The 17,314-nt window shown below is 43.1% G+C and overlaps 1 protein-coding gene across 2 annotated transcripts in view; it reads right to left on the reverse strand.

The window, feature by feature from the left end:
* LOC124407439 overlaps nt 1-17,314 on the reverse strand; it is a 109,677-nt gene that overhangs the window by 78,060 nt on the left and 14,303 nt on the right. For both annotated transcript variants that reach the window (XM_046883559.1, XM_046883558.1), the window contains exon 3: nt 2,719-6,170. In XM_046883559.1, coding sequence (XP_046739515.1) covers nt 2,719-6,170 — 3,452 coding nt within the window. The remainder of the gene's footprint in view (nt 1-2,718; nt 6,171-17,314) is intronic.

A 17,314-nucleotide genomic window follows, 5' to 3' on the forward strand; every position in this document is an offset into this window, starting at 1 on the left:
TAGGATTTACAGCTTCAAATCCCGGGAAGATAGACTTTAAGACTTTAGACCTAGTCCCCAAGTCGCTAGTATACGTCAAGTTCTTAGTCCAAGTGACTGACAGACTTGTTTTGAACTACGATTCATAAAGTTCCGTTTTGATCAAAATCAAAGTATATCACAAACATGCGACCGTTATAGATGAGACTTGTGCAAAAGTGCAAATTCAAATACCCCTTCAATTTATCGATTTGTGTTATGTCTTTTGCTTGAGACTCTTGGACGAAAGGTTCTTTCAAACTTTGCGAGGAAAAATAATATCGATTTTTACAGACGGTTTGCCTGCATGTTCTCGACTTATTACTCGTTTCGTCGTTCAAAGTGCAATTCCGTGTAGACGAGAATGGAGGCGGAATGTTCTGGGTTTGCACAGAGAGAAACGATATGTGCACAACTGCCAAGGTGCAGTGGCTAATCGCGATGTAAAAGTGTTCGTTCTTGGCATATCCAGGTACAAAGAGCTGGTGAACAGTACCGAATGCGCTGAACGTTTACTTTCGATTTAGCGAAATATTACGCCCTGCTCTTGTACTCGCCTACTCTGATGAACTTTTGAACCTCGTATTTCAGGTGCGGAGTCAAGGTGCGTGTAAAAAAGCGCCAGATTCGAATTTAAATAATAACTGCACTAAACCCACGCAGAGCAATGAAACCGAGCAAATGTGATTTCCAATATGGACGCAGGATAACTCTAACCCAAAGACAGGTTGATTTATGCGATCCGAAATGTTCGTTTGTTTCGCAAGGTTACAGAAATATGACCACCTCGCTCGAGGATCGAGATTTCCAAGTTATAGCTGAGAAACGGGAAAGTCAAGTACTGTAATAATGCTAGACATGTATAATAACCTAGATGCGGGATGTGATTATAAATAAATAATGGATCGATACCGATGTGATTCGGTTTGTTATTAATTATGCCGCCTGGCACTCCTCCGCTCTTTAGACCTTTTAGTTTTATTTTCAAAACCGCTAATGCCTTTTTCTAGTTACCCAGCACGACTTCTTGGCTTGTGCAACTCTCAAGCCTGCCTAGTTCTAGGCTAGGCCTGGATTATGCCTTAATCTTCGCCTTCGGAGCATTTGGCCAATTTTTAAGGCGTGGGCTACCGCTTGACTGTCTTCTGAACTATGACAGACGACTACACAGTGATATTATATTGAAATGCAAATGTAACTAGACCGAATCAGCGCAGGTATAACACCTGCTAGAATATGGAACCCAGTAGAACCTTTTGTAGAACCATTTTCAAACTCTGAAATTAAGATTTCCTAACCACTGATCAATATCGTTATTACCTCCAGAGTCTTGATTCCTACTAACCAGTTTTACAGGTAAATCCATCTATCGTAAGGTTCCACGGTGAGGTTAATAAAAAAAAAAATGCAAAAAAAAAATTCCGCGTGTCTGGTCGTTATGATAGTGTTATACCTATTACTGTTACGTGCGTGCTGGTGAAAGGAGAATATTGTCGAAAAATGATTCCGTCATAGGCATCGGATAGCACAAATGTTTACTGGACATGCAATAACGGGAAAATGATTCAATAATTCAATAATTCAATACAAGCAGCCACGACAGTGGCATAGTCAACCAATTTCAATGTCTTTAACGTAGAACAGCGACGCTCTGCTTGTCATTAGGTAGTTTACAGAATCACTGTCAGAAGCTCTGTGTTGTAGTCAGTTACGTAAGATGAATTATAGTGTGCAGTAATCTGAAGTCAATTGATTTTCGTCTTCCGAAAATCCTCGTTCTTGCAATTTCCTGTTAAGTTAATTAATGACAAGCCCTGTGATATTACAGGCGCCATTTGAATCGCTTTCTAGCCTGTTCGAGTCCCTGTGTGCATACAAGTGGCCCACGCAAATGGTAGCATACCAAATTAGTAAGAAGGCTGACGAGACAAACACCAAGGTGGACGTTGCAGTGCAGGTTTCATCGCGTGCGATAAATACTCCAAAAATGGAACAGGTGGGCGGTCAACTCAATTGACTTCGAGACGTCGGACGCTCGAAAGCGGCCTAACCGTCGACCCACGAGTGAACAGTTAGGTATGACGCAATTTCAACTTGAGAGATATTTTTAATTACGGTTATACGCTGACATCTTTGCTCCGCCTGCCCAGTTGACAACTTGGATCAACGAGTTTACGCATACACGAGAATCATGATGGATCTCGTCTACAGTTTCTTCGGTTCCTGTTTGAGTTCGGTAATTAACGTGAATGTGAAAACGTGTTCACCGAAATATCCCGCTAATCAGAATCTCTTATTAGTACATGTTTATAATCTTGGGTTAATTGGAAAACCACAATGTTGAAAGCCGGTTCTTCTACCAATATTTGATAGCAAGGTTTTCCAACTTCAATAAAGACTATTATCTATAAACTGAAGGCAGCTTTTATCACGTAAAAGGTAGTTGGCACTTTTAAAAGAACTATTAGACCATTTTGACAGAGAAATCATGCCTGAAAAATTTGACAACAAAGAACCCGTAATTCCATGTAAGCATCAGATCAAACATTGTCACAGGAAAGCCGCATAACCTCTAAACAAACCTATAATGATTGTGTCTCAACTGCAGAGAACATTACGAGCCTTACGAATGAGATAATATCGCCGAGACATAATAATTATTAAAAAATTATCAGACAGATTGATTCGGTGATCACTTACCTGGTTGATTTCATGGTCCAAGTCTCGTGCGCTCTTGGCGCTCCTCAGCTGATCGCCACGATATTCACGGTACCTCATGGTGACCTCATCGTCGGTTAAGGCGCCACTGTTGCTGATGCGGTTGTTCTTCTTCGATGACTTTTGTGATTCCTCCTTAGCCTTTTTCTCCTTCTTGCTAAACAACTGTTTGACCTTGCTCATAGTGCCACTTTTGCCACTTTTCTTCGCAACTTTTTTCTCGTACTTTTTATTGTCGCCAAGACCAGAGGGTGGCTTTGAGGTGACAGACTTTGTGCCTCCGTTGGCGCTGACGTACTTATCGTATCTGCGTTTCTCGGACGGCGTCATGTCCATGTTTCTGTCCGTATGCCTGCGTTCGTGTGTGATGAACCGCATCGTCACGAAGCCTTCGTCTTCGGACTCGAGAGGTTCCCTACGGTCAGCCTCCTGGGAGTCTCGCCTATAGTCGTTTTCTATTCCAGAGTCGGCCAGCCGGTCCTTACGATCTGGATCGCTTAGACGACTCTCCCTGTGTCTTCGTTCGGAATGGCCTCTGACTTCATGATGGCGCGTGTGCCGCGTCTTGCTCTCATGGAAGCCCCTTGGACTGACCGGTGGGCTTTCGTCGAAAGTTTCGAGCCCAGAACCGCCCTGTCTTTCTTTGCTGACCTTGACGCCGCGGCGGAGGCTGTCTCTAGCGTCCGAGTCGTCAAAGTAATCGAGATGATTGCGTGACCGTCGTACCATCTTCTTTGCCTCATCATCCGTCTTTCTTTCCTTGCGAAGCGTTCGGGTCGACTCCTCCTGGTGAAGGTATCTCGTTTCCCGACGAACAGAGTCACGCGCTGTAGTGTCGGAGTCGTACCGACTGGAGTTATAGCCACGATCAGGACGCATTCGGGGTGGGGAACTGTCGTACTCGTCCTGAAGAGGGTGTTTGCCCGTGTACCGCTGGGTGGTCCTCGTCTCCTTGTAGTACTTGCTACCTAGTTGACTGTTGGTCAGCTGAGAGATGTCCGTGTCGTAGTCATCGTTGGGCCTTTCTCGAAGATGGTCAACCACGTGTTGACCGATCGGTGGCGAGGCGATCTTTCGCGTCTCCAAGGGCGGACTCTCCAAGACCGAGCGTCGAAGGTCTCTGGCGTTGACGTAGTCGGCGGTACTCAAGTTCTCGTGTGACCTGGTGGTGTACTCACTCCGTAGTGCCCTCACTCTGGCGTTCTCACCGATCTGATCAAGCCGCTGAGAAGACTTGCTGATGCCACGCATGGTTTCGAAACTCTTCTTGGGCTTGGACTCGTATGGGTCGCGGATTAGACTCGCGTCACGGCCCAGGAAATCATCGCTCTTCGAGAGCTTCTGATCGCTGAACTTCTTCGGCGTAAGTATCGGTGACACGTTCTCCTTGAACTCGGACCTGCGTCCAACATTGTCGTCGAGTACATAGGCGGGCGGCTTGTAGGGACTTCCGAGATTCCTGGCGGTCTGGAACCTTTCCTCCGGGCTGGTCCTGCTTCTGTCACTTAGGAAGGGCTTGAAGTCTTCCGCATAACTCTCGTGCGTGCGGGTCTCAACGATATACTTGTCGCCATACTTGTTCGTCCTTGTCTCAACTGTGTAACCATCCCTCGGTTTCTGCTCAACGTACGTCTCTCCGGGTATTTTATTCGTGATCTTCTTCTCGTACCCGTAAACCTTTCCATTGTCTTGATGAAGCTCCTTCTCGAATATATACTTGTCCCCGTTACTGTTGGTCCGAGTCTCGGTGATATAGGTGTCGACGTACCTCTTCGGGGATGCTACGCGATTCGGTATCACCGGCGATGGAACGATCGGCTTGTCGATTATTTCGTGTTCCACTTTGTTACTTTTCGCAGCGAACATCTCGTCGGCCAGTAGTCTCGACTTTATCCTCGACTCAAGCAGGTCTCGCCTGGCGCTCAGCTCGCTCGTCTTGTTTGAAAAGCCCCTGTCCTGCAGCTGGGACCTGACATTGAACTCTCCGTTGTCCTTGCGCCGGGAATCCATGCCGTCGGCTCTTCCGCGGTCAGAAGTATCCACGAATACGGTGGACGTATACTTCTCCGGCTTGCCAAACAGGCCGCGATCAATCTCGTTCAGATCATGCATGCGCTTCGACTCGGTCGTTCTCGATACGTATTCACCGCGGCTGTTTGTGAACTCGCCAAAGTGCGTTGTCGCGTTCTTCTTCTCCTCGTCGTACCGCGACTTGAAGCTATTGATCTCGTTGTTCCGGTGAAGATCACTGTTGTAGGCATAGTCGGCCCTCCTGTAATCTTTCTCGGCCGGACTGTTCTCCCTGGATGAATCCTTGCGCTCAAGACCAAGGCCCTCATCGCTGTCGGAGTGACTTCGCTGAGCCTTTTTCTTGTCCATCTGCACCTGGGCGTAAATCACACCGCCCGGTGGTGACGTGGGGCTCGATTCGTTCGGTCGGGTGTAAGAGAAGGGCATGTTGTTGTTATGCCCGAAACCAGGACTCGGCGTTACCAAGGTCCTCGGTAGATGGGGCGGGGGTGATCTGTCGTTTGACAATCTATGGATCATCTTGTGAATAGTTGACTCCTCACCGATTTGCTGATCGTATCGACTGCTGTGCAACATCGTTGAGTCAACTTCGTCAGTGTCTTTTTTAGCCCCTTCCTTTTCGTCTTGTGCAGAATTTTCCTCCTCTTTCGTCGGTGTCTTCGGCTTTCCACCGTTGTTACTTTTCTTTGATGACTTCGGTGACTTCGACGGACTTGTTACGGTGATTTCCGGTATCAAGGTTTTCTTCTTGGCCTCGTTCTGTTCGTCTCTTGATTCCTTCTTCGATTTCTTCGCCTCCGAAGTATTGCTAAAATTGAAAGGTTGCGGAGCGTCAACCTGTGGCGATGCCTCGATTATAGGCGACAGCTGTTTCTTTGCTCTGATCGCGCTCACGTGTGAACTTTCTTCGCTCTCACTACCGCTTCGCTTGCGTTGGGGTCGATTGCTCGTCGAGGTACCGGCGTCACTGTGACTCCGCGTAACGGGTTTACCCTTACTTTCCAATTTAGGTGAGAACAACTTGACGATAGGGTTCTTCACCTTCCTGGCACTAGCATCGCTCGCGCTCCTCTCCAACGCCTTTTTCTTCGCCTTCGGTATCTCGACTAGATCCTCAGTGGTAACACCGATCTCTTCGCTCCGGCGTCTGACGTCCAATGGAAGTTCTGGTCGTTTCTTGTTCCTCCTTGCTGGTAGGGTGCTGAATTTACCAGGAAGAGACGGCACCTTGTTGTCTCGGGCAACGCACTTCAAATTACCGACCTGTTCGAGTATCAGGGCGGCCTCCTGGGCCAGGTCCTCCTTGCTCCTGCTGGTTATGCGTTCTTTGCGCACTGGAGTGGCGATCAGTCGGCCCTCTCCGTCACCCACCAGAGCCGAGGTTACTCGGGGAGTCTCACGCCCTGAAACAATCAAGCAAAGCGATTGATTATTACGGTGGCTGTCTGTCTACCTGTGCAGGAGTCAGTGAAGGTCTTCGTGCGGCTCGATTGAACCTCCCGAACCGGCTTTATCTCGCAGCAGTAGATATAGAGAAGGATATAAATGAATGGCGGGAGAGCCTCGCGAGAAGCGAAAGGCTGAATTACTGATTCGTTTGATTACTAATAAATTCTCAATCCGTATAATCGCACATGAGATTCCGTTACCTATCCGTGTATGGCTCGTGCGTGACTGACCGCCACATATAATTACCTGTAGGAAATATAAATCCCCGAGTAAAATAATCGCTGAAGTCCGATTCCACGGATACCTAATATTGGTTCCTAAATATCGTTATGCTGCGACTACAACCGCCGAATTATTATTTCACTTTTTTCTTTCGTAATTTCGATTCGCAGTCACTGGTTGTCCTTCGCACTGAACAGCTACCGGATCAACACTGACTTTGCATAATGAATGTTCAAATAAATTTATGATCCGGTTTGAAAAATCCAACAAGGGTGTCGATCACTTTCGAAACCGAAATGTGTTGTTTTAATCCATTTTATGCATTTTCGAAAGTATTCGTACAACGGCGATGAAACTCATGCGCGTTGCGTGCAGGAGAAATCAAATTTATATACCTACTGACGTATATTATACGTACCTACATAGGTAGATATAGAAGCGCGCGAGGAACGCGTCATGACCTTTCGATGCGCACGTTACGTTTACAATACACAAAGTGACGGGTAACATCTATGGCCTCGATCGGGGCTCGACGCGCAGCCAAAGGAGAATCAGGAACTGGTCCCTGGAACGTAGGATATAAGGAATGGATAGAAGGGTTGGGTCAAAGGTCAACGGGTGTGTACACAACGGCATAACACTGGTAAGTCCAGAGCCCCGAGTCCATCGCACGAGTAAGATCGCTATCTGAACTATTGCTGAGCTATTGCTAACCTAGCATAACCCCACCTTACCTAGCCCAGGATCTTTCGCGCTTCGCCTTTAAATCGCACCACCATAGGTGCACATTTACTTACGCCGCAGGTTATATGATTTATTTTAATCGCTCCTAGGAAATACCTTGAAAACTTGAAAACCACTCGTGGCACGAGGTGAAAAAAATATCATAAACGCTAACATTCATTTTCTGCATAAAACTTGTGGTTTTTTGGTAGAAAGATATTGTGCAAAAACAGTGGTCGAATTATAGATGTAGTTAATTTATATCCTTCTTTATTTTTCGTGTTTATAACTTGTTTGAATATAAAAAATAAGTATCTATGAAAGCATAAATTTCGCCTTAATTCATGTATCAGAACACGATGCAATCACTTAATCGTTTAGATTGCAGAATATCGGATTTCCCAGTCTGCGCACTAGTATTGAGATTGTAGATTACTTGAATTTTTATACAGGCAGTCTGATATTTGGGTAATTTCTTATTTCTAGTTTTTTCCACAAGTTTTTATCTTAAAATTTATCACGGACTTTTGCCCAAGGCAAACGGCCTCATTCACCATACAATTACCAACGGTAATGGCTGCGATAGCTGATTCTTCAATGCTACTGACGATCACATCGATGAACTGTATACGTTTTATTTGTTTTTAATTGAAATTCTTGTTTTTGGTATATAATTTTTTCTTTTTGTAATTCTGCGATTTCTCTTCCCGAATCCCCAAGAATTCGGGTCGCTTGTCTCATTGTGTTTCGCTTGATATTAGAAACATCTATATCCGTCTATTGATCGCGATTAAGATCAGCCTTCTTATAGTATAAGCGGGTACAACAATGGCGGATTCGATACAGCAGATGTGTATAATCATCTATCAAGTCAGAGTTACAGGGCAGTCACATAAATTCTCAAACACACCCGAATGCACCAAATAAACTGTTATTGAAAACAGGAAAGGAATGCTAGACATTGGAGAAGGGACGAAAGTCTGGCTCAATTATATTCAAGTATATTTCGCGCGCATTTGAAATTATTTGAAACAAAACTTTACGTAGTTAAAAGCTTATTTTTTACCCTAATATAAAAAACTTCTAGGGTTTTCAACACTTATTACAAAAGCATGTAATAGTCAGTGTTAAAATTAATTCTAATTTTCCAGTATATTGATTTGAATAGCTGCACTAAAATTGGTATCATTATGAAGTCTGATTGTAGATATTTGCAGGTCGAGGAAATCCATCACCCGACAATGAAATGAACAAAAGATAGTGTCAAGTATCTGCCTAATTATTCGACTGCATAGAAATTGCGATCTTTTAAACTATATTAATATTTTCTCGACGACGGTTCTGGGTTATTATTTGCAGTATGCAAAAAAAATGTGTGATTTCCTTAACGTTCGGATCGGTGTATAGTAAACATATGTGAAGGGTGCACCGTGCCGTAGGCCAGATCGCGTGCAGTCGTAGAACGAGCAACGACGACAGCGAGATAATCCGTGGAGTAAAAATTAACACGAGTTGAAATTTGAGTTGGTTCGCGTGAGGGCTCTTTAATGTTCGATATAAACTCAACTCGGGTGACGTGTTTAATAACGGAATCACTTACCAACGCGAGGAAAACTTGGTTATAACGTCCAGATGCGCGGTATGATCAGCGTGTTGCGAATTCTCTATATACCTGTTACATATGTGTGGATATATCCTAGCCGATGCATGCCTCAGAGGTAATTGCGTTGCGGGGGTTCCCACGCGCGCATACCTCACAACAAGCTGCGATTCCCAACTATGTAACGCACTTAAGTAACATTCACAAAGTTCTTTTTTTCACCACTCGCTCTTTCTGTATTCCTAATCATATTATCTTATGTAATTTATCCACCTCTCAGCTGAACTGTTGAATTTCGAATGTATAATTTGTATTATAAAATACTCAAAAGCCCGATAATATGCTTAGTTATTTTCATCAGATAAATCGTCCGTCTTGATCCTTCAAGATCAACTCCAGGAACTGTTATCCATAAAGCTTTAGCACTCGGTGAATAATAATTTATATATATATAAAAAAAGCAGAGAGTCCATGATTCATTTACCTTACTAAAGGAATATGAGGGGAATCGCGGTTGAAACGCTCCGGATGAAGGTGAACCTCTAACGAGATGTGAGTGAAGAATAGAGGAACGAACTTATACCCTGAGCAGAGAAATGTATTTATAAACCAGCACGCAAGAATTTTCTATAACTCCAAGATTTACAACGTCTGCGCTTGGTCTCAGCTGGAGACACCGGAGGTGAATCGAGATGCGAGAGTTGCGGAGAGCTGACAGGATCTCAGGGAGGTCATCGGTAACTCAGTCGGTATGCGGTGAAACAAGGTCAGTCCCTAGGCCTCGATTAGCATTTCTGGACGTTGAGGGGAGCATCGTGTCGAATCTAATCGCAGTGTCGCGATCAAGAGGTAAGCGCGACTGAATTAGTCGCGGGATTCTGCAACTTGAACTCTGACGCAGCGCGCGCGCATCCGCAAGAAAGAAGGTCGCCGTCAAAGATTAAGTGGACGGTGACTCGGAGAGTCTGATTACACTTTGTAAGCCCGAGATAACGCGGCGTAATGAGCTTTCACGATTATATACTCGTACACGGTTCTGAGAGAATCCGCGATCAATTATGAGCTTTTGCGCAGTCGGTATTGCAGGAAACTTGAAGTTAATATCGAGGTAAAAATCGTTGTTGGAAGTTCATTACACGACGGAACGCGCGCGTTATAAGAAGACGCAATTGGCAATGAATTTAAGCAGCAGGTTGCTAGCTTGTATTGGAATCCGCGACACGAAACAACCCCCCCCCCCGGCATATCTGCTGTGTGCCATCTTTTCCGACCAGGCGTTGAAGCGGCACTGATCACAAGGCGATCGGGACCATTGCGACAGTGTAAAATTGCGCTTTCTCAGTTCCCGAGGCAGCCAATAAGGTTCGGTTCACCGACCAACCGGCCGTATATATCGATAAGCCGAAGCCCAACTAGATCCCGAGATACTCCTTGGAGTGTAGAAATGAAGCTAGCGTCATCCGCGTCTCCCCTGAAGGAAACCTGAAGTCGATCAGATTAGCATGTGACGCACGTGTGTATACACGAAGGATAGAATTGATAGGCACGCTGCTAGCGAGGTGAAGCTGGGGATCGGAATGAAGGAGGGAAATCGAGTCTAACTTGAAATACAACTGGTATGTAGGAACGTGCAGTGATGCCTCATTCATCTTGTGGCAATTATCAACTCGTAAACCGCCGTAATATCTATTATTTACTATCGCATACATGCTTCGGACCCGTCTTGATCTCACGATGACAACCAACTTCTCTCCATCGCATCGGCGTCGTTAACGTTTGAATATGACTCTCAAACGTTCACGGAGTCCCCTTACTAAACCACGTGACAATCTCTGAGATCTTCGCGTCATAATGCCCACGCGATTTTAAAACTGTTCGCGAGACTAGTCTTGAGATGAGAAAGTGTGAAATATTTTCTTCTACGGTGTAACAGTAACTTTATCGCCTGGTACTATCGCAAAATTATCAGAATTGCTGTATCAACTTACAGTTCCGAAAATTTTAACGTCACAGCTGGGATTGTCAGAATAGTCGGAAAAAAATTATTGAATGAACTGAGCGTGGCAGGGGAAAATTTTTTTTTCTGCAACTTCAACTAACAATAAATGCAAAGAGGTGACAAAAGCGGAGAGTATAGTCTATCGATTTTGGTATAATATTAGCTGCGATATTCAAGGGATATAGAAGACGGAGATAAAAGGTAACTTTTCCCACGTCCAAAGGATCAGGATAGCAGGTAATAATTAATCGGCTGTGAACGTGGTTCCGATATTAAATCTATCCTTTACGTTCGTTAGGGTGGTCAAGAAATACAAGAAATAGTCGAGGCCGCCTAGAACGCGGTAGAGAGGAGAGAGAAGAGCGACTGTGAAAGAGCGAAGAGATAACTCATATAAGATAGTCTTTTTAAAAGCTTGAGCAAACGCGAGTCTTATGAACGATTTATGTTCAATTAAACCGCCTGCAATTCGCGTCTGGGTGTTCGTCGCTGGGCTTTCCAACCGTGGCCGCGAAATGGCGTCGGTTTAGTATTGATGTTGTTGCTGCACCGTCAGCACTGTGGGCAACAGGTGCGGCAACGATCGGTGATGGTCTCTGTCCAACGCCAGAGTCACGGCTGGTCTGCTGTAAGTGATAGTAAAAAAACCGGAAGTGGTGAGACTCCGAGGTAAAGGTCACAGGTCGATCCTTGCCTCTGACCCATACCTCCAGGGCTTCTTCAACGCTGATACTCACTTACAATGAACAACCGATACCTACTCGAGGGTGTCTTGAAAACGGGCAGCCCGGGACGCGGGAGAATCATGAAATATAACGTAGTTTCTTTTTCTGCTGCCATTAATCGATTCTAATCAAAGCAACCGCGAAATCACTGCAGTTGAAGAAGTAGCAAAAAATCCAACTTTCAAGTTGAGAAGAGGATAGGAAGTTGGGTGATTCATTTAACCCTGAAATTTGTTCGTTCATTATCCTACCATACCGACCGTGTATCCATAAAATAATTGAATTATGTTGTCATGATTACTTAAATGACTCGTAACAGTCATTAGTCAGTTAAAAATAAGTGTTTGCCTAGTCTTCCCGAATCGTTACTTCAACATTTTGAGGTCCGCTTAATCTAAAAATAAGTCGCATCACTTACGTAATCTTTAAAAACTATGTTTCACAACTAAAGCCTGAGGTGACTAATCCGCATGTAAATCTACTTAGTTTCACCGTTTTCTCTTGGTAAAAGCAATTTTATGCCAAGTTTTGTATCGATGAAACAATTCTTTCGTAACTTATAACGAATAAGTTTATTATTCTGGATTGAAAGACGAAGAATCAAAGCTTCGGCTTCGCACACGAATGTTGAAAATTGAGTTATTATTTTGAGTTATTATTTTACTGAATTTTGCCCTTACGTGATGAAGTTATATATACGTTTCTCGCAATTGGTTAAAGAAGATTTCGAAGCTTGAGAGATATGCGTGCCGCACTCCTTAACATCAAAAGCTGTCTGCAAAGCCAGGAATTTGCTGCAGGATGAAGCGGTAGCTGGGAATTATAACGTCGGTCGTCCTGGCGCACATCGATTGACAGGACGTTAATTATTTTCAGGGACTCACCGCACTGAAAGGAACTCGTTAGCGAAATTGCGTGTAAAATGCCCGTCTTCGCTCGAATCCGTTGCGTGAACGCTTAAATTCCTGGCATCCACGTTTATGGCTCTTACACTCTCCGCGAACAGATGCTTCGTCTATATACCGAGCTTTATCTACGTTCTATATACCGTAGGTTTACAGTTTAATATTTGCATGTATTTTTCGCACTTGGCGAGATTCCTAAGGCTTGCAAAAAGCGCAAACACGTAGAAAGAGCTCGTGAATATCTACTTCGTCGAGTTCTGAATCTGGTTGACTAGACACGGACAAATACTTAGGCTAATCGATCACGCAAATGGAGTCTCAGATTCGTCAGGTACCACGATCCGCCGTTTCTTCACCGCAATGCTTCGGAGTTTGCACGAAACGCAATTATTTTATTATGACTTGGGACTCAAGAAGCCGCACGTAATTTGGGATTCAAAATGGCGTCAGATACGCGGTTTTATGATCTTCAAATGAGCGTGGGATATTAACGTGAGTAGCAAAAAAATTTCTGCAAACGATGAGCGTGTTTCTGACGTACCTCGTCCAATTACTATTAGTAATTTTATTGCGGAATAAAAAAACTGTCCATACCAACGACTAACGTCTCGCTTCAAACGAATCTACAATCTAGACGAATTATACGGCTGCTAAAATATGAAAACTGTGACTTTGGCCACATGCGAATGTTCCCGAATTCAGGCATTAATCACACGAAATGAGAGTCAGGGACAAAAAACGTGTAAGAAAAAATCGGTCTCTTATCGATTTAAAATTCGAATCGAAACGTTTTTATGTTATAAAATCCGAGCGCATCAATTTTTGCCTCGTATGATTTCTTTCATGGTTGGAAAGGCTAAATCTTTTCACGTTTGTATCTTGATTTTTTGAAAGTAAATGATAAAAGAAGCGAGAAGTCAGTGATAAAAAACGGTAAAGTGACTGCGGAGGAAAAAATTTAAGGAGATATGCAGGTAAGGCAGAAGAATAAAGCCGCGTTGAAACGAACGGAAAATTATGAGCCAGCGGGGTTTCAGTTTCTAACTAAGATCAAGTCGCAGATCTGCGGAGTGTGCGTGGCGTGGTTCCCATGGGCCCGCCTTCAGCAGCGCTAGTTTATAGCTCCGTGATCACCTCTAAAGGGGGTTGTAATTTAGCGACTAGCCTGTGTACGATGTAAACGAAAAAAAAGAAGAAAGAATAGTAAAAAATCTATCCGGCTTTTCGCTTGGCTTTATACTTAGCGGAGGTTTATCGTCGATGTAGATTTATTTGTACCCAGTCTCTTCCGATCTACACTTTCCCCTACTGATTCCGCTTCCTGCGAGTTAAGGTTACGTACATGTGAAAAGCATATATTCTGTTATTCCATGGAAATGTTCCATGGGCAATTCAACATAGCGTCAATACGCCTGCATTTATGCAACTCAACGACATATTTCGTCTCGTGACGTTTAACTAATTTCAAGTATCGATGTACCCGTAACTGGATCCATAGTAAACGCATCTTGATCGGCAAAACCGTGTGACCGTAGCGTAAAGAAAATGCACGGTCGATTGATGTTTCGGCCGATCGATGGTCCGATCGTTGACTGGGAGCCGAAGCAGTTCAGTGTACTGTGGAAGTGGATGTTATGGAAAAACCCATCGTTCATCAGCGGCTGATGATAGTTGTTCAGAAACTAACAGCTTCACTCGACACGCATCACCTGACTATTTCGGTGTCTTTATTTCATACTCAATTCACTCAATTTGAACCTCATTTTGTGAGACAAGTCTTGAAACTGTACTCAATGAATAACTTGCATATATAGTAAAAGAAAAGCGTATTGCAATCTGTTGAGCAGCCGAGATACCTTAAAGGGACGAAAACGGTGGCTTTAGTTTTATGCTCGGAATATAAGTTAGCGAAGAGAAAATTGAACAGAAAAGAGAAAAGATGATTTGGTCATTTACTAAAGAATGATTTCGAGTTGACGATTAGTCTGGTTTCATTTGTTCATAGATCTCCAACATTATTATAAATGGTATTGTACAAGGTTCACGTACGAAAAATTTGTTTGTTACTGAGAACAAAATGCAGTAAAAAAAGAAAAGAAGTAAAAATTTTTTCGTGTAATATTCTATTTTCATATCTGCGATAATTGAACTTTTTCTACTGTATCCTGTTAAAAATCAACTCAGTGAAAAGAGGTGATTTATGAAACGATTTGATTTTATCATGCGAAGCGAACAGCTTACCGATTCTGCATCACGCCGGATAATTGAACGAATACATCGCAATTAAAACAGCTGTCCACCCACCCCACCTTGTTTATGGAAATACCAGGAGTCGCGTTAACTCGCGCCTACGTTTTAAACCTTCGCCTATAGCCGTGGTGGCGGCCTTTTACGGAACTCTGTACATATCATCTGTACAAGAGTATAAACCGCATGTGCAGGGATGAAATAAATCCGAGCAGGATCGCGAGTGTTAGTTTACACGCACAAGGCGCAGCAGCAGCGTTCGAAGGATGCTGCATACTGGCTGGTACGTGGACGAGGAGAAGAGGAGAATTCGGTATCCCGAGGGCTTCGAGGGGGAACGTAAGGATCTGTAATCGTTGCGTTTAAGGTGCGTGCCTCGCGAACTTGTGCTATAACGTTAAGTACGTGGGGTTATGGGTTATGTGCATACAAATTAGCGGGCTTGCAACTTGCGCGAATGCGAATACCCTCGCGGCGCATTCGGTTTGCATTTTTTACACCTCTCTCAACAATTCATTCCATTACCATTACGCCCCATTGCTCCAGCAGCGGCGTACACCGAGATAAAAAGGTGAAACTTACGTTTGTCCGCTGAGTAAGCGACTGCGCATGCGCAAGCAATGAAACTTTATTGGCCGCGGTGAGATCGTACCGTGCAAATATTTTCGTCCGCAATACAGGGGAGCCAATTTACTCGAAACGAATTGAAATTATATTGTTACGACGACTCGCAGCACGTCAGTCAGCAGGTCAGACAGTCAAGCCATTCCGAGTCACTGCAAGTATATTTAGATATGCTTGAGTTAAATAAAATTTATATCACCTACATAACCTCAATAAGACACGTTCGAGAATTGAAACTTGAGTTGAGCAGCCTGCATGAATAGTCATTTTCTAGCAATTAAAACTTCTGAATTGCGAGACGATTTGTTTTGAGCCTTATTTTGGCTCAATCTATTCCATAACCCTAAATGATTTGCATTCCTTTCGAACTTCTCAAAGCGCTGCTACAACTTGATGGCAAATAAGAATCCACTGAAATAATTTTCGGTCATATTACCAAGAATGTCTGCAGTTTTAAGGTACGTCGTTCTTCGATTTAATTCCAAAATTTTTGAGGACTCGATAGTCTGTTCAGCGTACGGAATTGGTAGCACGCGCCATGCTGTCCCAAAAGAGAATATGTGTAACCATGAATGTAGTATACAAACTACAAGCCCGAGAAACAGCGAGGGACCTACTCTCATGGAAACGGCCACTGCGCCTATAAACTCGGCGGTGCCACTATAAAGTAATATGAATGGAGATTCCTCGATAGTAACTCCGGTTTAGTAGCCATTAATTTGCAAGTGGATCTGTTCACAGATATGCCGGACACACGTCGGTTCATCATTGTCTTTTATTACTTCACGCCCTGATTTGATGAAATGCAGAAAGTGGAACCTCGCCAATCTCCATACACGAGTATACTCCAAGAGAAATTTCTGGTTGTGGTTACTCTACAATACTTAACTATTTTTATTTTCTTCCATTATCGAAAGACTAGTTCAGGGCATAAAATGAGACTGAATATTAGAGATGTAAGCAAAATATCTAGTATACGTTACTGTTCTTTTTTTATTATTGTCACGCGTATATTTTCTTGTAATTTTCTGTTTTAAGGTTAAGGCCTCTCGGAACTGAAAAATATTTCGAACTAAACAGAAAAAGTCTATGTAGCAATTACTAGAAAATATTATATTGATAACTAAAATTATATTTCACAGTTCGTTGACCCACGTTCTTCCGTATTTTCAATAATAATTAACCCTTTATTGTAACAATATCGATACTACGATAATTTTTTCACCCTGACCCTTCACTTTGCTGCCATTTCGGCTGCCGTACGACTCTCTAATAACGCGCGACGCAATTTCATTTGATTAGTTAATTAACCTTGCCGATCGCCATCCCGGCAGGCCAATCGATCTGACACGTTGTCCTGCTAATCAAAATAACGGACAACACTGTCGTTGAATGATGCTTACATGAAATTACTGTCCATATCGGACAACGGTAAATTACAATCTCGATCGAAGTTTATTTTCAATTTATTCTTACAATTTCCGAGACTTTGTCTATTAGTCCCAGCTTGAATTGTATTTCCGGAAGCAAGTCTTATGCTTTATGTTAAATCGAATTGCAACAGTTTTGATAAGTTCCTTATTGAATGGGAATAATAATAATGCTCAAAATTGTTTCAACAATGGGAATTTTGTATTGTCATATGAAATGAATTTGTTGGTTTTTCTGAATACAAATGATTTTTTAAAGAATCTTCTCATTATTTTACATTAAAGGTTGGAAGCTATTCGTTCAATGCTCAGGAAACTTCTTGATTGTTGTAATACACAACGTTTTTACGAAAATGTATCCAAAAATTCACGGTTTTTTCTCCATGTTTTCAAATTTAATACGAGAAAATTCTTCGGAAATTCACGTGTATTCAGAAAAATCAACGAACTCATTTCATACGACTAAAAACATTCCCCAAAAATTCCTTAGTCGTTTGGTCATTATTACTATTCAAATTTAATTTTCTTATAGCCTTTGTTGTGGTTGATTTTTGTCCGATTCTTAGCTTATGCCGACGAGACTCACTTTTAGTTGAGAATGTATAGCCAGTATATCCTTAAGT

Source organism: Diprion similis, chromosome 6, assembly GCF_021155765.1.
Source record: "Diprion similis isolate iyDipSimi1 chromosome 6, iyDipSimi1.1, whole genome shotgun sequence".
In the NCBI taxonomy this organism is placed as follows: Eukaryota; Metazoa; Arthropoda; class Insecta; order Hymenoptera; family Diprionidae; genus Diprion; species Diprion similis.